Genomic DNA, 15592 nt, shown 5'->3' on the forward strand with positions numbered 1-15592 from the left:
ACCAGGGAAGAACCTCTTGGGCAGAGTGCTTCCTTGATCTGCTGGCCTCAGCCACCCTCCTTACTGCTTCGAGTGCATAAATTGAGGAAGATAAAGGGCTTTGTGTCAGAGTTTGGGTATTTTCATTGTCAAATAATCTGATAGTGATTTATTTTTTTAAGATTTTATTTATTGATTTGGTAGAGAGAGAGAGCACAACCAGGAAGAGCAGCAGAGGGAGAGGGAGATGCAGACTCCGCACTGAGCAGGGAGCCCGATGCAGGGTTTGATCCCAGGACACCGGGACTGTGACCTGAGCCGGGGGCAGGTGCTTGACCGACTAAGCCACCCAGGCGCCCCTGATACTGATTTTTTAGGAATTCTGTTTCAAGAAGTTTAAAAAGTAGATGGGTATTTCACTCTGCACAGTTTTACTACATTTTGTATTTCATTTGGGGCTGCACATGGGGAAATAGTGTGTTTTACTTTGCAGCTGAGCCACAGACTACCACACCACGGGGAGAATTCTAAATCTTGGAACTAGTTCTGGAAATGCACTGGGCTGTGTGTACAAAAGTGCTAACAGAGAATATAAAAAAGAGTCAGACCCTAGATCTCGAGTAGAAAAATCCAAACTTCTCACCGAAATCACCAATTCGCAGTGAGATCCAGTGTTTGAGAAAAGTAGACTTTCATATAGGTGAGTTTGTTTCCTGAAGCTAGAAGCTAGTTGTGAAGAGCCAGCTTCACTGGAGCCAGAGTCAGTGGTGGATCCTTTGAGTTTGTAGTTTTGGTTTAAATTTACCTTCAAATCCACCCATCCCACTCCATGATTACCCTGTTACATGTGAGGGTGGATTCACGTTCCTAAGGCTCTTTTGACATGTCAATTTCCTACTCTCAAGTTTCAGGGGCCAGTGGATCAGATATATTCAGGACCTTCCAAAATTTGCCCCAGGCCTTTATTTCTAACCTCATTTCCTAGGACTCCCAGTGGCAGCCAGGTTGGGCTCCTCCTCTTCCTCAAGCCCACCTTTTCCCACTTTCTCCTTTAGCACTCTACTCTGCATGTCTTGTCAGAGGAGCTGGCCTCCATCCTAGGCCTCACATACCTAGATAGGTATGTGATCTGGGTCACATTATTCTTCCCTGAGCCCCCCTCTCCCTCTACGTAAGAGTGAGAGACTGAAAGACTGAATGAAGAGACTTCTTTGTAGGGTCCTTTTCAACTTTATCATTGTGTGGATGAATGTCAGTCTTTGCTTTTTCCTTAGTTGTCCCAGGACACAGGGTCCTTTTCTGTTTTGTGTCTCTGCAGCATTTACCATTCATTGTTTGAGGCTGTAGTTAACATTTTTATGTTCTGCCTTCAACTACCTTTTGAAGATATGTTTATAAACTGAGAAAGCCTTTTGGTAGACCCAACTTGCTTCCTTAGGATGTGGGTGAGGGGGAAGACTGTTGAGTATGTTCTCCTTTGGACTTCCACCTTATGTCTAGAAGCTTAGAGACCGTGGGGTTCATGAAAGAGATTCTCTTATTCCCCTTCTTGGGAGAGTGGGATGTTTCTTTGAGAAAAGGCACGTATCTACGACATCGAGGCCGAACGAAGGATGCAATCTCCTGGAGAATTCCCTCTGGTCTGTTCTGGGGCTGGTAGGTCTGTGCTGACTATCTGCATTGGCCGTCCTCTGCCGTCCTTCCAGGAGAGTCAGACTCCTGGCATTTAGGGTTAGGATGAGGACTTCATCTTTCGCTGTGCATTTCAGGGCCCTGTTTGATTATGATCGAACTCGGGACAGCTGCCTGCCAAGCCAGGGGCTCAGCTTCTCCTATGGTGACATTCTGCATGTCATTAATGCATCTGATGATGAGTGGTGGCAGGCAAGATTGGTGACCCCACATGGAGAAAGTGAGCAAATCGGTGTGATCCCCAGTAAAAAGAGGTGAGTTGTCATGCTCTTGAGGTCTTCCTTGCCCTCTTCCTGGTATTGATTTCTTTTTTACCTATTATACTATAAGTTGCTTGAGAGCAATGAATGTGCTTTATTATTCCTCTGTTACAGAGTTGGTGCTTAAGACATGGTTATGACTCAGTGAGCCAAAAAGTGGCTGCTGAGACCATGCACTGGCAGTAAGTAACAGGACTTCTTTCTGACTCCAAAACAGGGTGGAAAAGAAAGAAAGAGCTCGATTGAAAACCGTGAAGTTCCATGCCAGGACGGGGATGATGGAGTCTAACAGGGTAAGTAGGGATCCCCAAGGAAGTCAGCCAATATGAGAAGAGGAGTAAGAAGCTTGGAGTCTGTCTGCTGGATAAGAGAACTGGGGAGCACAACAGAATATCTCTTTTTCAGGGGGCTGGCTCTGTCCTATCAGAACACTGACTGCTTTTCAGAAAGCAGGGAGAGGGCACTCAAACTCTGTGTCCTGTCTGTACTCCTTCCCTCTGGGTTACTGACTCTTGAAGATGTGTTGGAGTTCGACTGTCTGGAAGGCTGACTTGTTCTGGGCACATGAAGCCACTTGTGGGTATCTCCCTGGCCGCAGACCCTGTCAGAGCTGTGGAGACCCTGAACAGAACCTGGCCTTGTTATCCAGCAAGGAAGGCCAGCCTCAGAGCTCTGACCACCCCTCAGACCAACAAGGCATGAGGGCTCAGTCATTCACCCCTTTTCTTCTATGAGCTTTGTAGGCCAAAGAGCTTTTGGAGCAGTAGAGGTAAGAGAGACACGGAGTAGATGACTCTGTGTGTATCAGTGGCACCTTAGGGATGTGTCCAGGAGGCTACAGTGACCTTTGTCCTTTAGAAAGTGCCAATGAGTGCTGTGAGTCTGGATTAGGTAGAAACCTCTAACATCCCTACAACATTTTCCTGTAAACATAATTTCCTCCTACATCAACTTTCATTTAATCTCATAGACTCCATTTGTGAGAGATGGTCTTTTATTTAGCTCACCATTGTCTCCATTTTAGTTTTTCTTGCATGCTTTAAAATCCATTGTTCTGTTTTTTTTTTCTTCTGTCCTTCCCCTCCATCTTCATGTTCTTTCACAGTCGATCAAAACGAAACGTAAAAAGAGTTTCCGCCTCTCTCGAAAGTTTCCATTTTACAAGAGCAAAGAAAACATGGCCCAGGAGAGCAGCATACAGGAACGTAAGTAGCAGCAGGGTACAGAGAGCAGACTGCCCACAGCCCCACCCTCTCTTCCTCATTTGCACCTCCCCTAATGAGAAGATGGGGGAAAGTGTGTGTGTGTGTGTGTGTGTGTGTGTGTCCCTGTCCATCTGTTCATGTGTGCATGTGTGCGCGTGCATACTTGCTTATTTGCGGAGTCAGCATAGAAATTGGCCTGCACAGGGAGATATTGGGTCTCTCTTATCCAGCTGCTCACTCTGAAAGAATGTTGGAAGTTCTAAGGACCAACTGGTTGCAAAGCTGGCCTACCAGGACTCCCCTGGCACTGACGTTGGGGGTCCGGTGAAGCTCTCCTGTGGGAGTGATGAGCAGTTTTCAGCCACAGTGTCAGGTTTAGAAGAATGGTTTTTCAAGAGAACCAGGTCTAGGGACTCCGAGTTGCTCTCCTGGCTTCTTCCTCCTGTGATTTCTTTCCCTAACTTTACTCATCTACGTTAAGAGAAGAGCCTTTTCTTCCCTGGACACCTGGAGTTGGACCTGCTTCTTGAATTACATGCATGTGCATATGCACCCTGGATGCCCACACAGCTCCAATAGGCTCACTGTCATCCCAGAGTGATTCCAGAGCCAGCCTTCAAAATAAAATCCTTCCTGCTTAAAGGAATTGATGTGCAAGGGGGATTACTCAACATTGTCTAAATAAAAATTTATTGAACAACAGTAAACAGTAGAAAAGGCCAGAAGCTAGGCTAAATGGACTTTTAAGAACCAATATAATCCTGAGAAATATTTGTATTCTACCGTATGCCTCAGAAATGAACTGCTGACCCTAACCTTACACACCAGGTCAAAGTGGTGAAATACTTCTCATATGGCTCGTGGTGAATTGTAAACCTCTCCTCTCCTGCCTCACAAAGAGAGGCCTTGGGGTCCTGGGCTGTTGGGACTGATAGGAGACTGACTTTGTCTAGGCCGGCCGGATTCGTGGTCATGGTCTACGCAGGTCTTGCCACCTGGAGCGATAGCTAGTAGATCCAAGGGTACCTTCCTCCAAATGGAGGGTTATGGGTCATAATCCTGGGTAGCACAGGAAGAAGCACCATGTGCAGTTGGTTCTGCTCGTGAGCAATAAGAAAGGGTCTGATGTGAGGTCACCACAGTTCAGTGGATCAGCCCCGGAACCTCTGTGCTGGATCTAGCCTGAGGAGGGTTCGCTGTTGCATGGCCCAGCTCTGAGGGTCAGGGGTTGCCTGTCGGGTGAGAATTGAAACTTGCCTAGTGCTGATTCTCCAGAAGCTGATCTCATCCCCTGTGGTCTGCACAACTCCGGTCAGCTTTGAAGGCCACAGCTGAGACTACGTGAAGCTTTCCCTGAAGGGTTTGGACAGAGTCAGTACTAGGCAAAAGCTCCTTGGGATGATGGTGATTCTGCTAGCTCTCTTGTGCTCCCTCAGGGAAATGGTGATTACAGGGGCAGAGCCAGAGACCGGGGCTCTGCAACTACAAAGTCAACCAAAGCAGGGACTCTAAGCCTTAGAAAGTCGCCTGTCCTGTCCTGTCAGGCTATAGACTATAGACCACCTCAGAAAGGTAGTCCACTCTGAGGCTCTCCAGCAGCAAGTCGGGCAGTATGAAGCACAGGGATCTTGTCCGACCCGGGGCATTCTTTCTATAGCAACGTTCTTAACCCCACTATGATTATAGGGCTTCACAGTATTTCATACTCCTGTCACTAATGCTCACCTGGCTCTCTATTCTTCCTTCCCCTTGTCTTTTTTTCTCTATTTTCTCTTTTGTCCCAATTCTTTCCCTCCCTCCCTCCCTCCCTCCCTCCCTCCCTCCCTCTCACTTTGTCCTTCCTGTCTGTGAAATCAGGACTTCCCTGGGTTAAGTGACGATTATTATGGAGCAAAGAATCTGAGTAAGTCAAACTTACACACCACTAACTGTATTTCTGGCATGAGTGGAGATGCTGGGGTTGGGGGTGTAGGGAATGTGGGTGAGGGCAAGGGGGAGGGGAGGACAGTGTTGTGAGAACTCTGACACCACAGCAGGAAGTGGAACAAGTGACTCTGAATGTCACAACTTTCGCTCTGGATCACTGGCACCCTGATAAAAGCCCATCATTCATGTCTGTGTTTCCCTTTTGTACCTTGAAGGGGTGGGGAGCCATCCTGGCGCCCTGCCTCAGAAATGAGGTGGGCAAGAAGCACCTCCCCAGGGATGACCACTCAGCTCATCTCTAGCCTATTATTGAGGTGAGGGGTGCCTGCTGGTTGGCTGCTTCTCCCAGTGACACAGCACTAAAGAATTGTGCTTAGGAATGAGCTGTTTCAGTCTAACTAAAGGCAAGAGTACTGTGAAGCCCTTTACCCATTGTGCATCTGGGACATCCCAGCAGGTTCAGGGGCCTCAGGAAACAGCCATGGGCTGGCTTTCCATGGAACATCTCTAAGGGTCTAAGCTGGTTGGGGCAGGGGGGGTCTCAGCAGCATTTATGGACCATATATATATTTAGTGCCTTAGCTAGGGAAAACTCTGACCTCTCCTCTCTGGAAAATAATTCTAGAGTGAAATATGAAGGGACCATGATGACAGCATCTTAGCAGCACCTCCCTCGTGCACAGAGGGGCACATACACATGGCTGTGGCAGGCAGGTTCTGTCAGTGTATACTCTCCTTCAATAAGTAATAAAGGCGTGAAGGTAAAGGAGCTTCCTCAGAGGGTCAGGAACCAGCCTTGGGCAGCGACTCATCCAGTTCTTCCTACGGGGGCCACAGCATATCACAGTCTGGAGCAGTGTCATCTTGGCTGAAACGAGCAGTGTCTCTGTCCATAGTTGTGTTTGTGCTTCATCTTCATTTGCCTGTCGTCTTGGGAGTGGTGAGCTTTGTTTGGGCCACACAGTACCTTGTGCCTCCTTTGAGTGTGGCTGCTGTGCCCACACTTCGATGAGGGTAGGCACAGTGGTCTGAGACAGGATGGCTGTCTTGGCCTACAAGTGTTCTGTGTCCATTGTTTCTGTGTTTTGACATGTCTGTCTTAATGTGGACAGAGGAGCATCTTCCCTCACCACTAGGCCAAGCGAGGAGAAGGAGGCTACGTGATAGTGGTGGCAGGAGGGTTGTTGGTCCTACTGAACTGTCAGAGCATCTCCCTGTTGACAGCTCCAACCCAGCCAGTGGTTAGCCTCTTAGTTCTGGAGCACTGCCCAACTCTGTACTTCAGGGGCTCTGCCTGGGGAGGAGATTCAAGAGCAGCCTGGTCCCTGGACTTCTCTTTGCCACTGTCACTGCCTTTCCTTTCCTATTGTTAGTCTTGGGAGATGTGTTTTGAGATAGGATTTGGAAACCATCCAAGTCAGTTCTCTGGATTCAGACGAAGAGGATGCTGCCAAAGGATGGAAGGCTTGTAGCATATAGGGAGGGATTTGGCAGACTGAGAGGGCTCTGGGGACAAGAATGAGGTGGCCAGGGGCTCAAGGTTGGAGCTCTGCCTCCCACTTGGTAGCCTGGATGTGGCAGGCCTCTTGTGGCCTGACTCGGTGGCAGCTCAGTGTCTTGCCTCCTAGAGGATTTGAGTTTTGTGCCGCGTGTGACCTCTCAGTGGTGTGTTCTGAATCGGAGTCTTCTTTCTTGTTGGCTTGCAGAGGGAGTGACATCCAACACCAGTGACAGCGAAAGCAGTTCCAGTAAGTGTGTGTCATTCTCCCCCATGTTGTGTGGCTCCACTACGTGTCCCAGCCATCCTCATTCCACTGTTGCATGGCTGCCATATCTGTTCAGAGGCTAGTGCTTCTTTTAGCCACGTACACTTTGAGATCCTGGAAATGCTGTGGCCATTTTGTCCTTATGGGTGGGGTTTGGGCCATGAATTAAAGGAGAGTATAAGGCCTGCACTTCGGGTCAGGACCTGGCTTAAAGCTGTCCCTGGGGCCCTGGGAAGGGTGAGCTGCCAGTAAGTAAATCCCTGCCATGGGCATCCTGGGCTGTAAATGCTGCCATTTTTACAGACTTGCTTAGAGACCAACAAATGGCTCCTGTGGGATATTGTCCTGAATTGCCTTTCCAGGTCTCTTGGACCTCCTGGGTTAAGCCTCGGTGTCTTTTGTCTTTTTGCTGGGTTAAGTGATCAGGTAACTGCCCAGTTCTCCTCCAGAGATCCCGTGATCAAGCCACAGAAGCCACATTTGGAACCCCACGAACATTGGGAGCACTGGCCTCTGGCAAACTGTGGCTAGAGGTCTTATATAATCTGCCCACGGGTCTTAGGCTCAGAGGAAGCCTGTGAGCAAACATCCTGGGACTTGATGCAAATACTGCCTTCCCCAGCACTGCCATCAGCCACTTGGGACCTCCAGGCACCCAGAACCAAGTGGTTTGGTGACTATTTTAGGAAAAGTTAACAATTGTTAGGATATATGGAGCTCTACCATGAGGAGAGAGCAGGGCTCAGCATTGCTCATAAAGGGCACTGGGGACCTTAGCCCAGCCTTGAGTCCTTTGGATATTTCTTCCAGTGTAGGGGGGCGCATAGGTAAACCCTTAAAAGGGCAAAGTCAGTCTGCAACTTGGGGGGCCTGCATGAGTACTCTGACTCCCCTGCCTACAGATTAGGGGACATGGGCAGTGTTTCTCAACGAGTTAAAGCTTCCCCATGGTTCTTACCGAAGCAAGAGGGTAGTTGAGCATAGTTGACAGTTACCTGTAAGAACGGTTCCTGAGAAATTGGGGTGGTTTTTGGTGGAGGCTTCACGGCTTCTGGGTCTTGTCTCTTTGGTCAGCTATATTTTGCTGGATGAGAGGACTCCTGACTCCTGTTCCAGGGGTGGTGAAGGGCTTCTATGCTTTCTTGCCAATTTGTAGCAGATAGGGCCACATGGCAGGTGGTAATAAGTACCACTTGACAAGGCTGTTTTCTGGCAGAGGTGGGGTGAGGTGGATGTTGTAGGGGGACCAGGACATAGGCAGATTATAAAGTGCTAACATGTCTCCCTTTTTTGTTGCAGAAGGACAAGAGGATGCAATTTTGTCATATGAGCCAGTGACACGGCAAGAAAGTAAGCCGCCGTCTGAGAGTCTTGCCTTCAAGCTAGTCTCGTGGTCATGGGGCCCAACACTGGGGTTGGTGGCATCAATAGAGGGAAGAACATGAGGGAGTAGGAAGGCACATCCTACTCATTGGCTTATTGCACATCTGGCCCCTGGGCATCTTCTTCTCTTCTATGCCTTCCTAGTGTTAGAGAAAAGGAGGAAGAGGGGCGCCTGCATGGCTCAGTCAGTTAAGCGTCTGCCTTCGGCTCGGGTCATCCTGGGATCGAGCCCCATGTCGTGCTCTCTGCTCAGCAGGGAGCTTGCTTCTCCCTCTGCCTACCCCCCATCCCTGCTCATGCTCTCTCTCACCTGTCTCTCAAGTAAATAAATAAAATCTTAAAAAAAAAAAGAAAAAGGGGAAGGAAACCCAGTGTGCACCCCTCACTCTACCTTTGTTGCTGCCAAGATGCCTTCTAGAGGATAGGACAGGTTTACAAAGATGGCAAGGGTCAGTTTCAGTGGCTGTGACCATTGCCTAAACAAAGGTCCCAGTCCCTCCCTGTAGTGGCTCCTTAGAAAAAACCTTGCTTAGCTGCTGGTGCCCATGCAGAGATTTCTCCCGAATCTGTTGGGAGAACAGATTGCTTCTGATTTCAGACTTGCCTTGGATTTAGATATTTTCCAATTAAAGGCCCTTTGATGTCTTTGTATTTAAAAGCCAGAGAATGGCTGTGGACACTGCCCTAAGTGGCAGCTCCAGAGCCTCAGTGCTCTAGGCAGACTTGGAGGTAGAACAGGCTGTCTGGTGGGAGGCCTTGCTCATGACCTCCATGCTCTCTTTGTCCAGTTCACTATGCAAGACCTGTGATCATCCTGGGCCCAATGAAGGACAGAGTCAACGATGACCTGATATCGGAGTTCCCACATAAATTTGGATCCTGTGTGCCGCGTAAGAGCCCAGGAAGGTTTTGGAAGGGAGGCCTTAGTGCCCTGGGAACTATTACTCTGATGTCTTACGGAAGGGGTCTGGGGCAGGTTCTAGGGTTCTCTGGGAACAAGGGTGTATGTAACGCTCTGGAAGAGATTAGGCAGCAGTAGATTTTCACAAGGCTGATGGGGTTGAGAGGCCTAAGCCATCAGGTTGGCCTGCTGCCTCCCTTGGAGAAAAGTTTAAGTGAGGAGGGTCAGGGAGAATTGGACTACTGGGGGCCCAGTCCAAGTAGTGTTGGCCTAGCCCTGTGGACAGCTTGTTAGGTTTGCTGGCTCCTGTCCCACATTTGGCATCTTCTGCCAGGTTACGGCCTAGGAAACTATACCTTTATACCAGTGTAAAGCAGATAGCTCCCTGTGTGTGAGACCTGGTGGTTATAAGAGAAGTAGGCAAGAAAAACTTCTTTCAAGCTACTTCCCTCCTCGCCACCCCACATGCTCACCTGGAAAATACTGGAGTGGCCCTGGGACCCTGGTGAGAGAGGAACACATCATCTCTTTTGGCCTGGGGCAAGTCATTGTCCTTGGGCCATATAGCATCTCGTCTCTTCCTTCAGATACCACTCGGCCTCGACGTGATAATGAGGTGGATGGACAAGACTACCACTTTGTGGTCTCCCGAGAACAAATGGAGAAGGATATTCAGGACAACAAGTTCATCGAAGCAGGCCAATTTAATGATAATCTCTATGGGACCAGCATCCAGTCAGTGCGGGCAGTTGCAGAGAGGGTAAGAGAGGAGATGGCCCTGCTAAGTATAACCCTCAAAGGAAAAACCAAAGGGTTCCTGCTGACATTCTGTTAGGGTCCTCTTCCTTTCAGCACAGGGCCTACTGAATGGCACTGCTGACCAAAGCTGTGCCGGCTCTGCATGTTCCCAGGCCCTGCATAGAGGTGGCTGGCCATCTCCATGCAACTCACCCCAGCTTGTCACCGGCATGAATACGGACCCCTCTGTAGATGTGGCCTTTTCTGGCTAGTAGGAGCAAAATGGGGGCCTGGGTGTTGCCTCAGGGGTAGAATCTTCTGGCCTCTCAGAGTGGTCCTGGCTTCCTTTCAGCCAGATGTTTGGGTTGCCACTGGGTAAGGGCCTGGGGCTGGGTAGACTGGGACTGGGCAAGCTGATAGAGTCTTTGCCTTTTCAGGGCAAGCACTGTATCTTAGATGTTTCTGGCAATGCTATCAAGAGGCTGCAGCAAGCACAACTTTACCCCATAGCCATTTTCATCAAGCCCAAATCCATTGAAGCACTTATGTAAGTATTTGCAAGACTCAGACACTCCCAGCTAGGAGAGGGCCCTGGAAAGGAACAAAAAAATAAACTGATTTGCTGGGCAGGGGTAAGACCTGGTAGAAGCTCAGAGGAAAGTCTGCACCCTGGCTGGTCACCGAGGGCTCCTTCTGATTTGAGTGTCCACGCACATGCATTCCAGTTGCACTTTTAAACCTGGAAGGTTTGAGGAAGATGTTGAGCCATGGGCAACTGTTGCTCTCAGGGCAGCTAAGCAGATTTTTAGGGAACCTGGGAGCAATACTTTATGTTAATCAAAATGTAGAATCTGGGGGGCACCTGGATGGCTCAGTCCGTTGACCATCTGACTCTTGATTTCTGCTCAGGTCATGATCCCAGGGCCCTGAGATGGAGCCCCACTTCGGGCTCCACACTTAGTGGGGAGTCTGCTCGAGATCCTCTGTCTGCCCCTCCCCCACTTGTGCTGTCTCTAAAGTAAATAAATAACTCTTAAAAAAAAAGTTGTTCTCTCCCTCAGCCCCTGCCCTCCTCCCCTCCCACCACAGCTCATGCTCACTTGCTAAAAAAACAAACAAACAAACAAAAAAACAAAAAAACTACATAGAATCCAGTTTGGTATCATTTTTCTCCTCTGTCTTTGGCAGGGAAATGAACCGACGGCAGACATACGAACAAGCAAATAAGATCTATGACAAAGCTATGAAACTGGAGCAGGAGTTTGGAGAATACTTCACAGGTGAGAATACCTGCTGCCCAGCTCAGATAACGTGGGACCAGCCAGACAACTTTAAGTGTCTCCAGAAGGCTTAGATACCCTGCACAGACTTTTTGGATGCTTTGGAGATCAGATCTTTCCAGAATACTCAAGTTCCTTCCATCCAGCTGGAGGAGTTTAGCCAGTTTGTAGTATCAACCACCACCACCAACTGCTGCCTTGGATCATTTTATTCGTCTTCTCTTCCTATCCCAGATTGTAGGCTCCCTATGTTACTTTGCTTCTCTCTCTCTCTCTCTCTCTCTCTCTCTCTCTCTCAACTCCTCCCCTCCCCTCCATCTAGTACTAGGTTTCACATGTTTTAGGTGCTGATCAATGTTTGTTGATGATGATGATTCCTCAGTGTGGTCTTCAAGTTGTCTGTCACTGGGTTTGTGTATGTGTGTGTTATATGGCCACCTATTTTACAAGGTCAGTTCCTAAAAGATTGTTAAAGTTTCTGTGTCATCTGTTGCTTACCTTTAAAGTAGAGTCACAGGGAGGTGGGTGGGGGGTGGGTAGATGGATGGCAGGGATTAAGGAGTGTGTCATCCCTGTTGAGATGAGCACTGGGTATTGTTTGTAAGTGATGAATCACAAAATTCTACTCCTGAAATTGATATTACACTATATGTTAACCAACTAGAATTTAAAGGAAAATTTTGAAAAAAAAAAAAAAAAGTACAGTGACATTTATGTGCAGGTTAGTACTGAGTAAACCCCAGCTGGTAGTGCTGCTGGGTAAAGCGGGGGAAGGATTCGTAGCCACACCCTCAGACCCTGGGTTCTAGAGCTCCATTTACTGTTAACATCTATGTCCTTGTTTGCCGGGCCAACCTCTGATGTAGAACAGAAGTCATGACCCCAGGAGCACTGCCTCTTGCTAGAAACGGTTTTTTTGGTTCTCTGGATAACTGGGATTTTCCAGATCTTCTACTAAGGCCATTTACAGTGACCAGCTGCTGGCTTCATGGCTGCCAAGAGCAACGGGAGCTGCAAAGTCTGGCATTTAAGGGGCGCTCGGTAAATGTTGTTTGAACAATACATTTTCTTGTTCGTTGCCTCTTAGTCTCACCGTCTCAGTGAGGTGACCTTGAGCTGTGGGCTTCCAGCACCTGCCCTTTTCCCTCCTGGCCCTAGGCTCACAGGCTGGTGAAACCAGAGTCCACATCCACGTGGGCATCTCGGCTAGGCTGAGCCGTAGGGTGATGGGGCAGGCTAGATTGCTGGGTCCAGGGTGCTGTGGAGCACACTAACAATTCCGTTTTCCTCTCCACTTTAGCCATTGTACAGGGTGACTCACTGGAAGAGATTTACAACAAGATCAAACAAATCATCGAGGACCAGTCTGGGCACTACATTTGGGTCCCATCCCCTGAAAAACTCTGAAGAATCCCCACCAAGCACTCTTGTGAACAGAAGACATCAAGTCCCTCTTCCCTCCTCCCTCTTCAGTCCTGTCCCCACCAGGAGAACAAATGACTACTGTTCTTGTCCCCTTTTTTAGATATGTCCCAAAAATTGAGTTTTCTAGTCCTGTTCTGTTTTTTTAAATCTTCATTTTGTTTTAGTTTATTTTTTGGGATGATGCCATCTCACTCATCATGTGACTGTGCCCATTCCTGCATGGACCTTTCCCAAGCGCTAGCACAGGTGCAAATCCATCAGAGTCATTGTTTTCATAAAAACCAAGCAGAAGTGACGAGAAGAGAGGAGGACTGCTGGAAAGCCAGGCTCCGGACAGCTGCACGGCTTGTGAAGCGAGCTCAGTGTGCCGCGTGCTGAGATGCCCCCGGGCGTTTTGGCCTCTTGTGCTGCCATCATGCAGTGCTGAACGGTGCAACGTATGGCGACAGAAAGTATCTTATTTATATATAGATATATATATGTAATTTATATAAAATATATAGAAATTATTATATATATATATTATACACTCTCATATAATATATATATATTCACACACACTCAGACTAGAAAATCTATGGAGACTTCATCAATGGTACTGTGTTATTAGAGAAATGCTTTAATTTTCATATTCCAATCAGATGGCATCTTCTATCCCAACTGGTTGGGGAGGTATCAAAAGTGGTAGTAAGTGCTGTACCAGGGGCACTCACATTCGGTCATTCTCTTGAAAGCTGGGCTTTTCTCTCGGCGGGGTCAGCCAGAGGGCCTTTCCTCGGGTGAGAGGGGTGGACACTTGACCCTGAAACAGCTGCTGCCCCGGAGATGCAGTCAGTCCGTGCGCAGAAAGCAAGAGAATGGCTAACAGTGCTCCAGATTAAATTGCCTATTGTTTTATGCCACCTGATGTGTCTGCATGAGAGGTTTCCTTTTTGTTCATTTTTAAGCTGCTGTTAAACCAAAACCATGTTGTGCTACCGTGTCAGCCTTTTCATTATTCCAAATTTTACTTTTACTATTTAAGTGAATGCGTAGACTCCAATTGACAGTGTTGTAAAGGCTCATTGACATTGTGGAGGAGCCGGGCCTTGTGAAAGGAGGTGAGCAGGCATGGCTGTCCAGGCAGCAGAGGGGGGAGCCAGGGCTCTGGGTGGGAGCACATCCCTTTACTCGTGCAGGGAACGTGCTGGACTCCCTCAGGTTCCTTGGTGGGACCCCCCCCAACGGTGACTGGGAGTCACTTGCTGTCCACGCTGGGACAGCAGCACGGCCCTGGGCTTGGCCAGCCATGTAATGAGAAGTTGGATCTGGGTTTTTTTTTGGCAGCTGCTCCATATGCCCTACCCCAGCACATGCACCAACAGCTGGTAGCTGACTGTTTCTTCAGGCAGAAAGCAGATTTTCAGGCCTTCTGTGTGACCCCATAGAGCTAAGATTCCCTTGCTGGTGAGACAGGAAGCCGTGGGTTTTTTTTTCCCAGAGTCAGAAGGCTGTGACTACGGTCAAGGGAGGTTTTCTCTGACCATACAAGTGCAGGCAGCAGCTGTGGCTCGGGCCCACCCTGCCACACTCCCTGGATGCCACCAAGCCTCCTTTACCCCCTCGCTGGGTGGGACACTGGGGAGAACATGCATGTGCTTGGCCTTGGGATCCAGTCCGTTGCTTCCTAGTCCGCAGTGTTGTGAGCAGTGCAAACACCATGTCGAAAACTCTTCGAGTGCCACCAGCCGCATTTAGGAAATGTGTTAACAGTTCTCCTACCAGCATAATGAGGCTAACTGTACAGTGTGGGGCCCAGAATGAGGGTAAAGAAAGAGCAGCAGCTTCACCTGGGCAGTACACTGGATTGAAGGCAATGAGTGATGAAGCGATGGCCAATGGTGATTCTGGTGAGGAGGGGGGTGAGCCGGGAATGTTGACTTCTCTGATGTTAAGTGATGTATCCTCTGAATGATGCTCAACCCTCTGCCCCTCCCAGGGAAGGAAATCAAGATTCAAAGTAAGCATGACACTAGTTGGTTTACCAGTGTTCCTTCCAAGGAGACATATATTTTTTAATAAATGATAGTTGCAATGAAGTGTGGCTCAGAGACCTTCTTGAAGGAGTTGAGAAGGGAGGGTGGCAGCACAGCCATAGGAAGAAGTCTCAAACCTTTGGGGCCCCAAAGGCTCTCTACTCAGGGGTGCTGGGGTGGCTCAGGTAAGCATCGGACTCTTGATTCCGGCTCCCGTCAGGGTTTCATGGGTCGTGAGGTCGGGTCCCACGTGGGACTCAGTGTGGGGTCTGCTTGTCTCTCCGTCTGCCCCTCTGCCTTACTCCCCACCACACCCCCACTTGCAGTCATGCACACACGCTCTCTCTCAAAAATAAAATCTTCAGAAGACTCCAGATTTTGTGACCATCAGCTGACTGAGTCAGGTATTCCTCTGGATGGTTCTAGACTACTATGTTTGTACCAGTTCCTTCGTGGGCGCTATGCGCTTGGTCTTCTGCTGTGGCCCCAAACCCTGTCCCCCAGAACTGACGAGGTGTGAGGCATGTCCATATTCTTGGTGGCAAGATGCCGACATTTTCCCAAAAGGTTGCCAAGATGGGCAATGCCTGCTGCAGCAAAGACGTTTGCTAGAAAAAGCAGGGGCCAAACTAGCAGTAGGGAGCTGAGTAACAAATATGGCATGGACAAGCTTGGCCTGCCAGCTCCCGGGCTTTCCAGAAAGCACTGAGCTCAGGGGAAAACAGGAGAGACGGGTCCAGGGTAGGTCCTAGTTGGCAGAGCAGGTGGCAGGCCCCCTGAAGAGAGAGGAGGAGCATTGAGAGCAGGGACGTGGGACACGGCCGATGGCAAAGTGACTTCTGTGCAATAGCCTGAGGAGCCACCCCCGTCCATGATCATGGTCAAGAGACATGACTGATCGAAAGAGAAGCCATGACATGTGTGCGCTGAGCCACAGGAAGGAGGAGACTCCTTACCTGTTTGTGGCGCTTTAAAGTTTGCAGGGGGCTTCCTTTGACATGTCCTCTCATTTGCTAGAATCA

At 49.0% G+C, this 15592-nt stretch overlaps 1 protein-coding gene across 8 annotated transcripts in view; it reads left to right on the top strand.

The window, feature by feature from the left end:
* DLG3 (discs large MAGUK scaffold protein 3) overlaps positions 1 to 14633 on the top strand; it is a 55446-nt gene extending 40813 nt beyond the window's left edge. For 5 of the 8 annotated variants that reach the window (XM_038587632.1, XM_038587636.1, XM_038587637.1 and 2 more), the window contains 10 exons: positions 1749 to 1925; positions 2149 to 2224; positions 3037 to 3136; positions 6769 to 6810; positions 8128 to 8178; positions 9000 to 9101; positions 9700 to 9872; positions 10288 to 10397; positions 11039 to 11130; positions 12431 to 14633. In XM_038587632.1, coding sequence (XP_038443560.1) covers positions 1749 to 1925; positions 2149 to 2224; positions 3037 to 3136; positions 6769 to 6810; positions 8128 to 8178; positions 9000 to 9101; positions 9700 to 9872; positions 10288 to 10397; positions 11039 to 11130; positions 12431 to 12537 — 1030 coding nt within the window. In that variant the 3' untranslated portion in view covers positions 12538 to 14633. Of the gene's footprint in view, positions 1 to 1748; positions 1926 to 2148; positions 2225 to 3036; positions 3137 to 4993; positions 5040 to 6768; positions 6811 to 8127; positions 8179 to 8999; positions 9102 to 9699; positions 9873 to 10287; positions 10398 to 11038; positions 11131 to 12430 lie in introns of all 8 variants that reach the window. The other 3 variants (XM_038587634.1, XM_038587633.1, XM_038587635.1) reach the window with 3 other exon arrangements.
* Positions 14634 to 15592: the final 959 nt, after the last annotated feature.

Source organism: Canis lupus, chromosome X (assembly GCF_011100685.1).
Source record: "Canis lupus familiaris isolate Mischka breed German Shepherd chromosome X, alternate assembly UU_Cfam_GSD_1.0, whole genome shotgun sequence".
Lineage (NCBI taxonomy): Eukaryota > Metazoa > Chordata > Mammalia > Carnivora > Canidae > Canis > Canis lupus.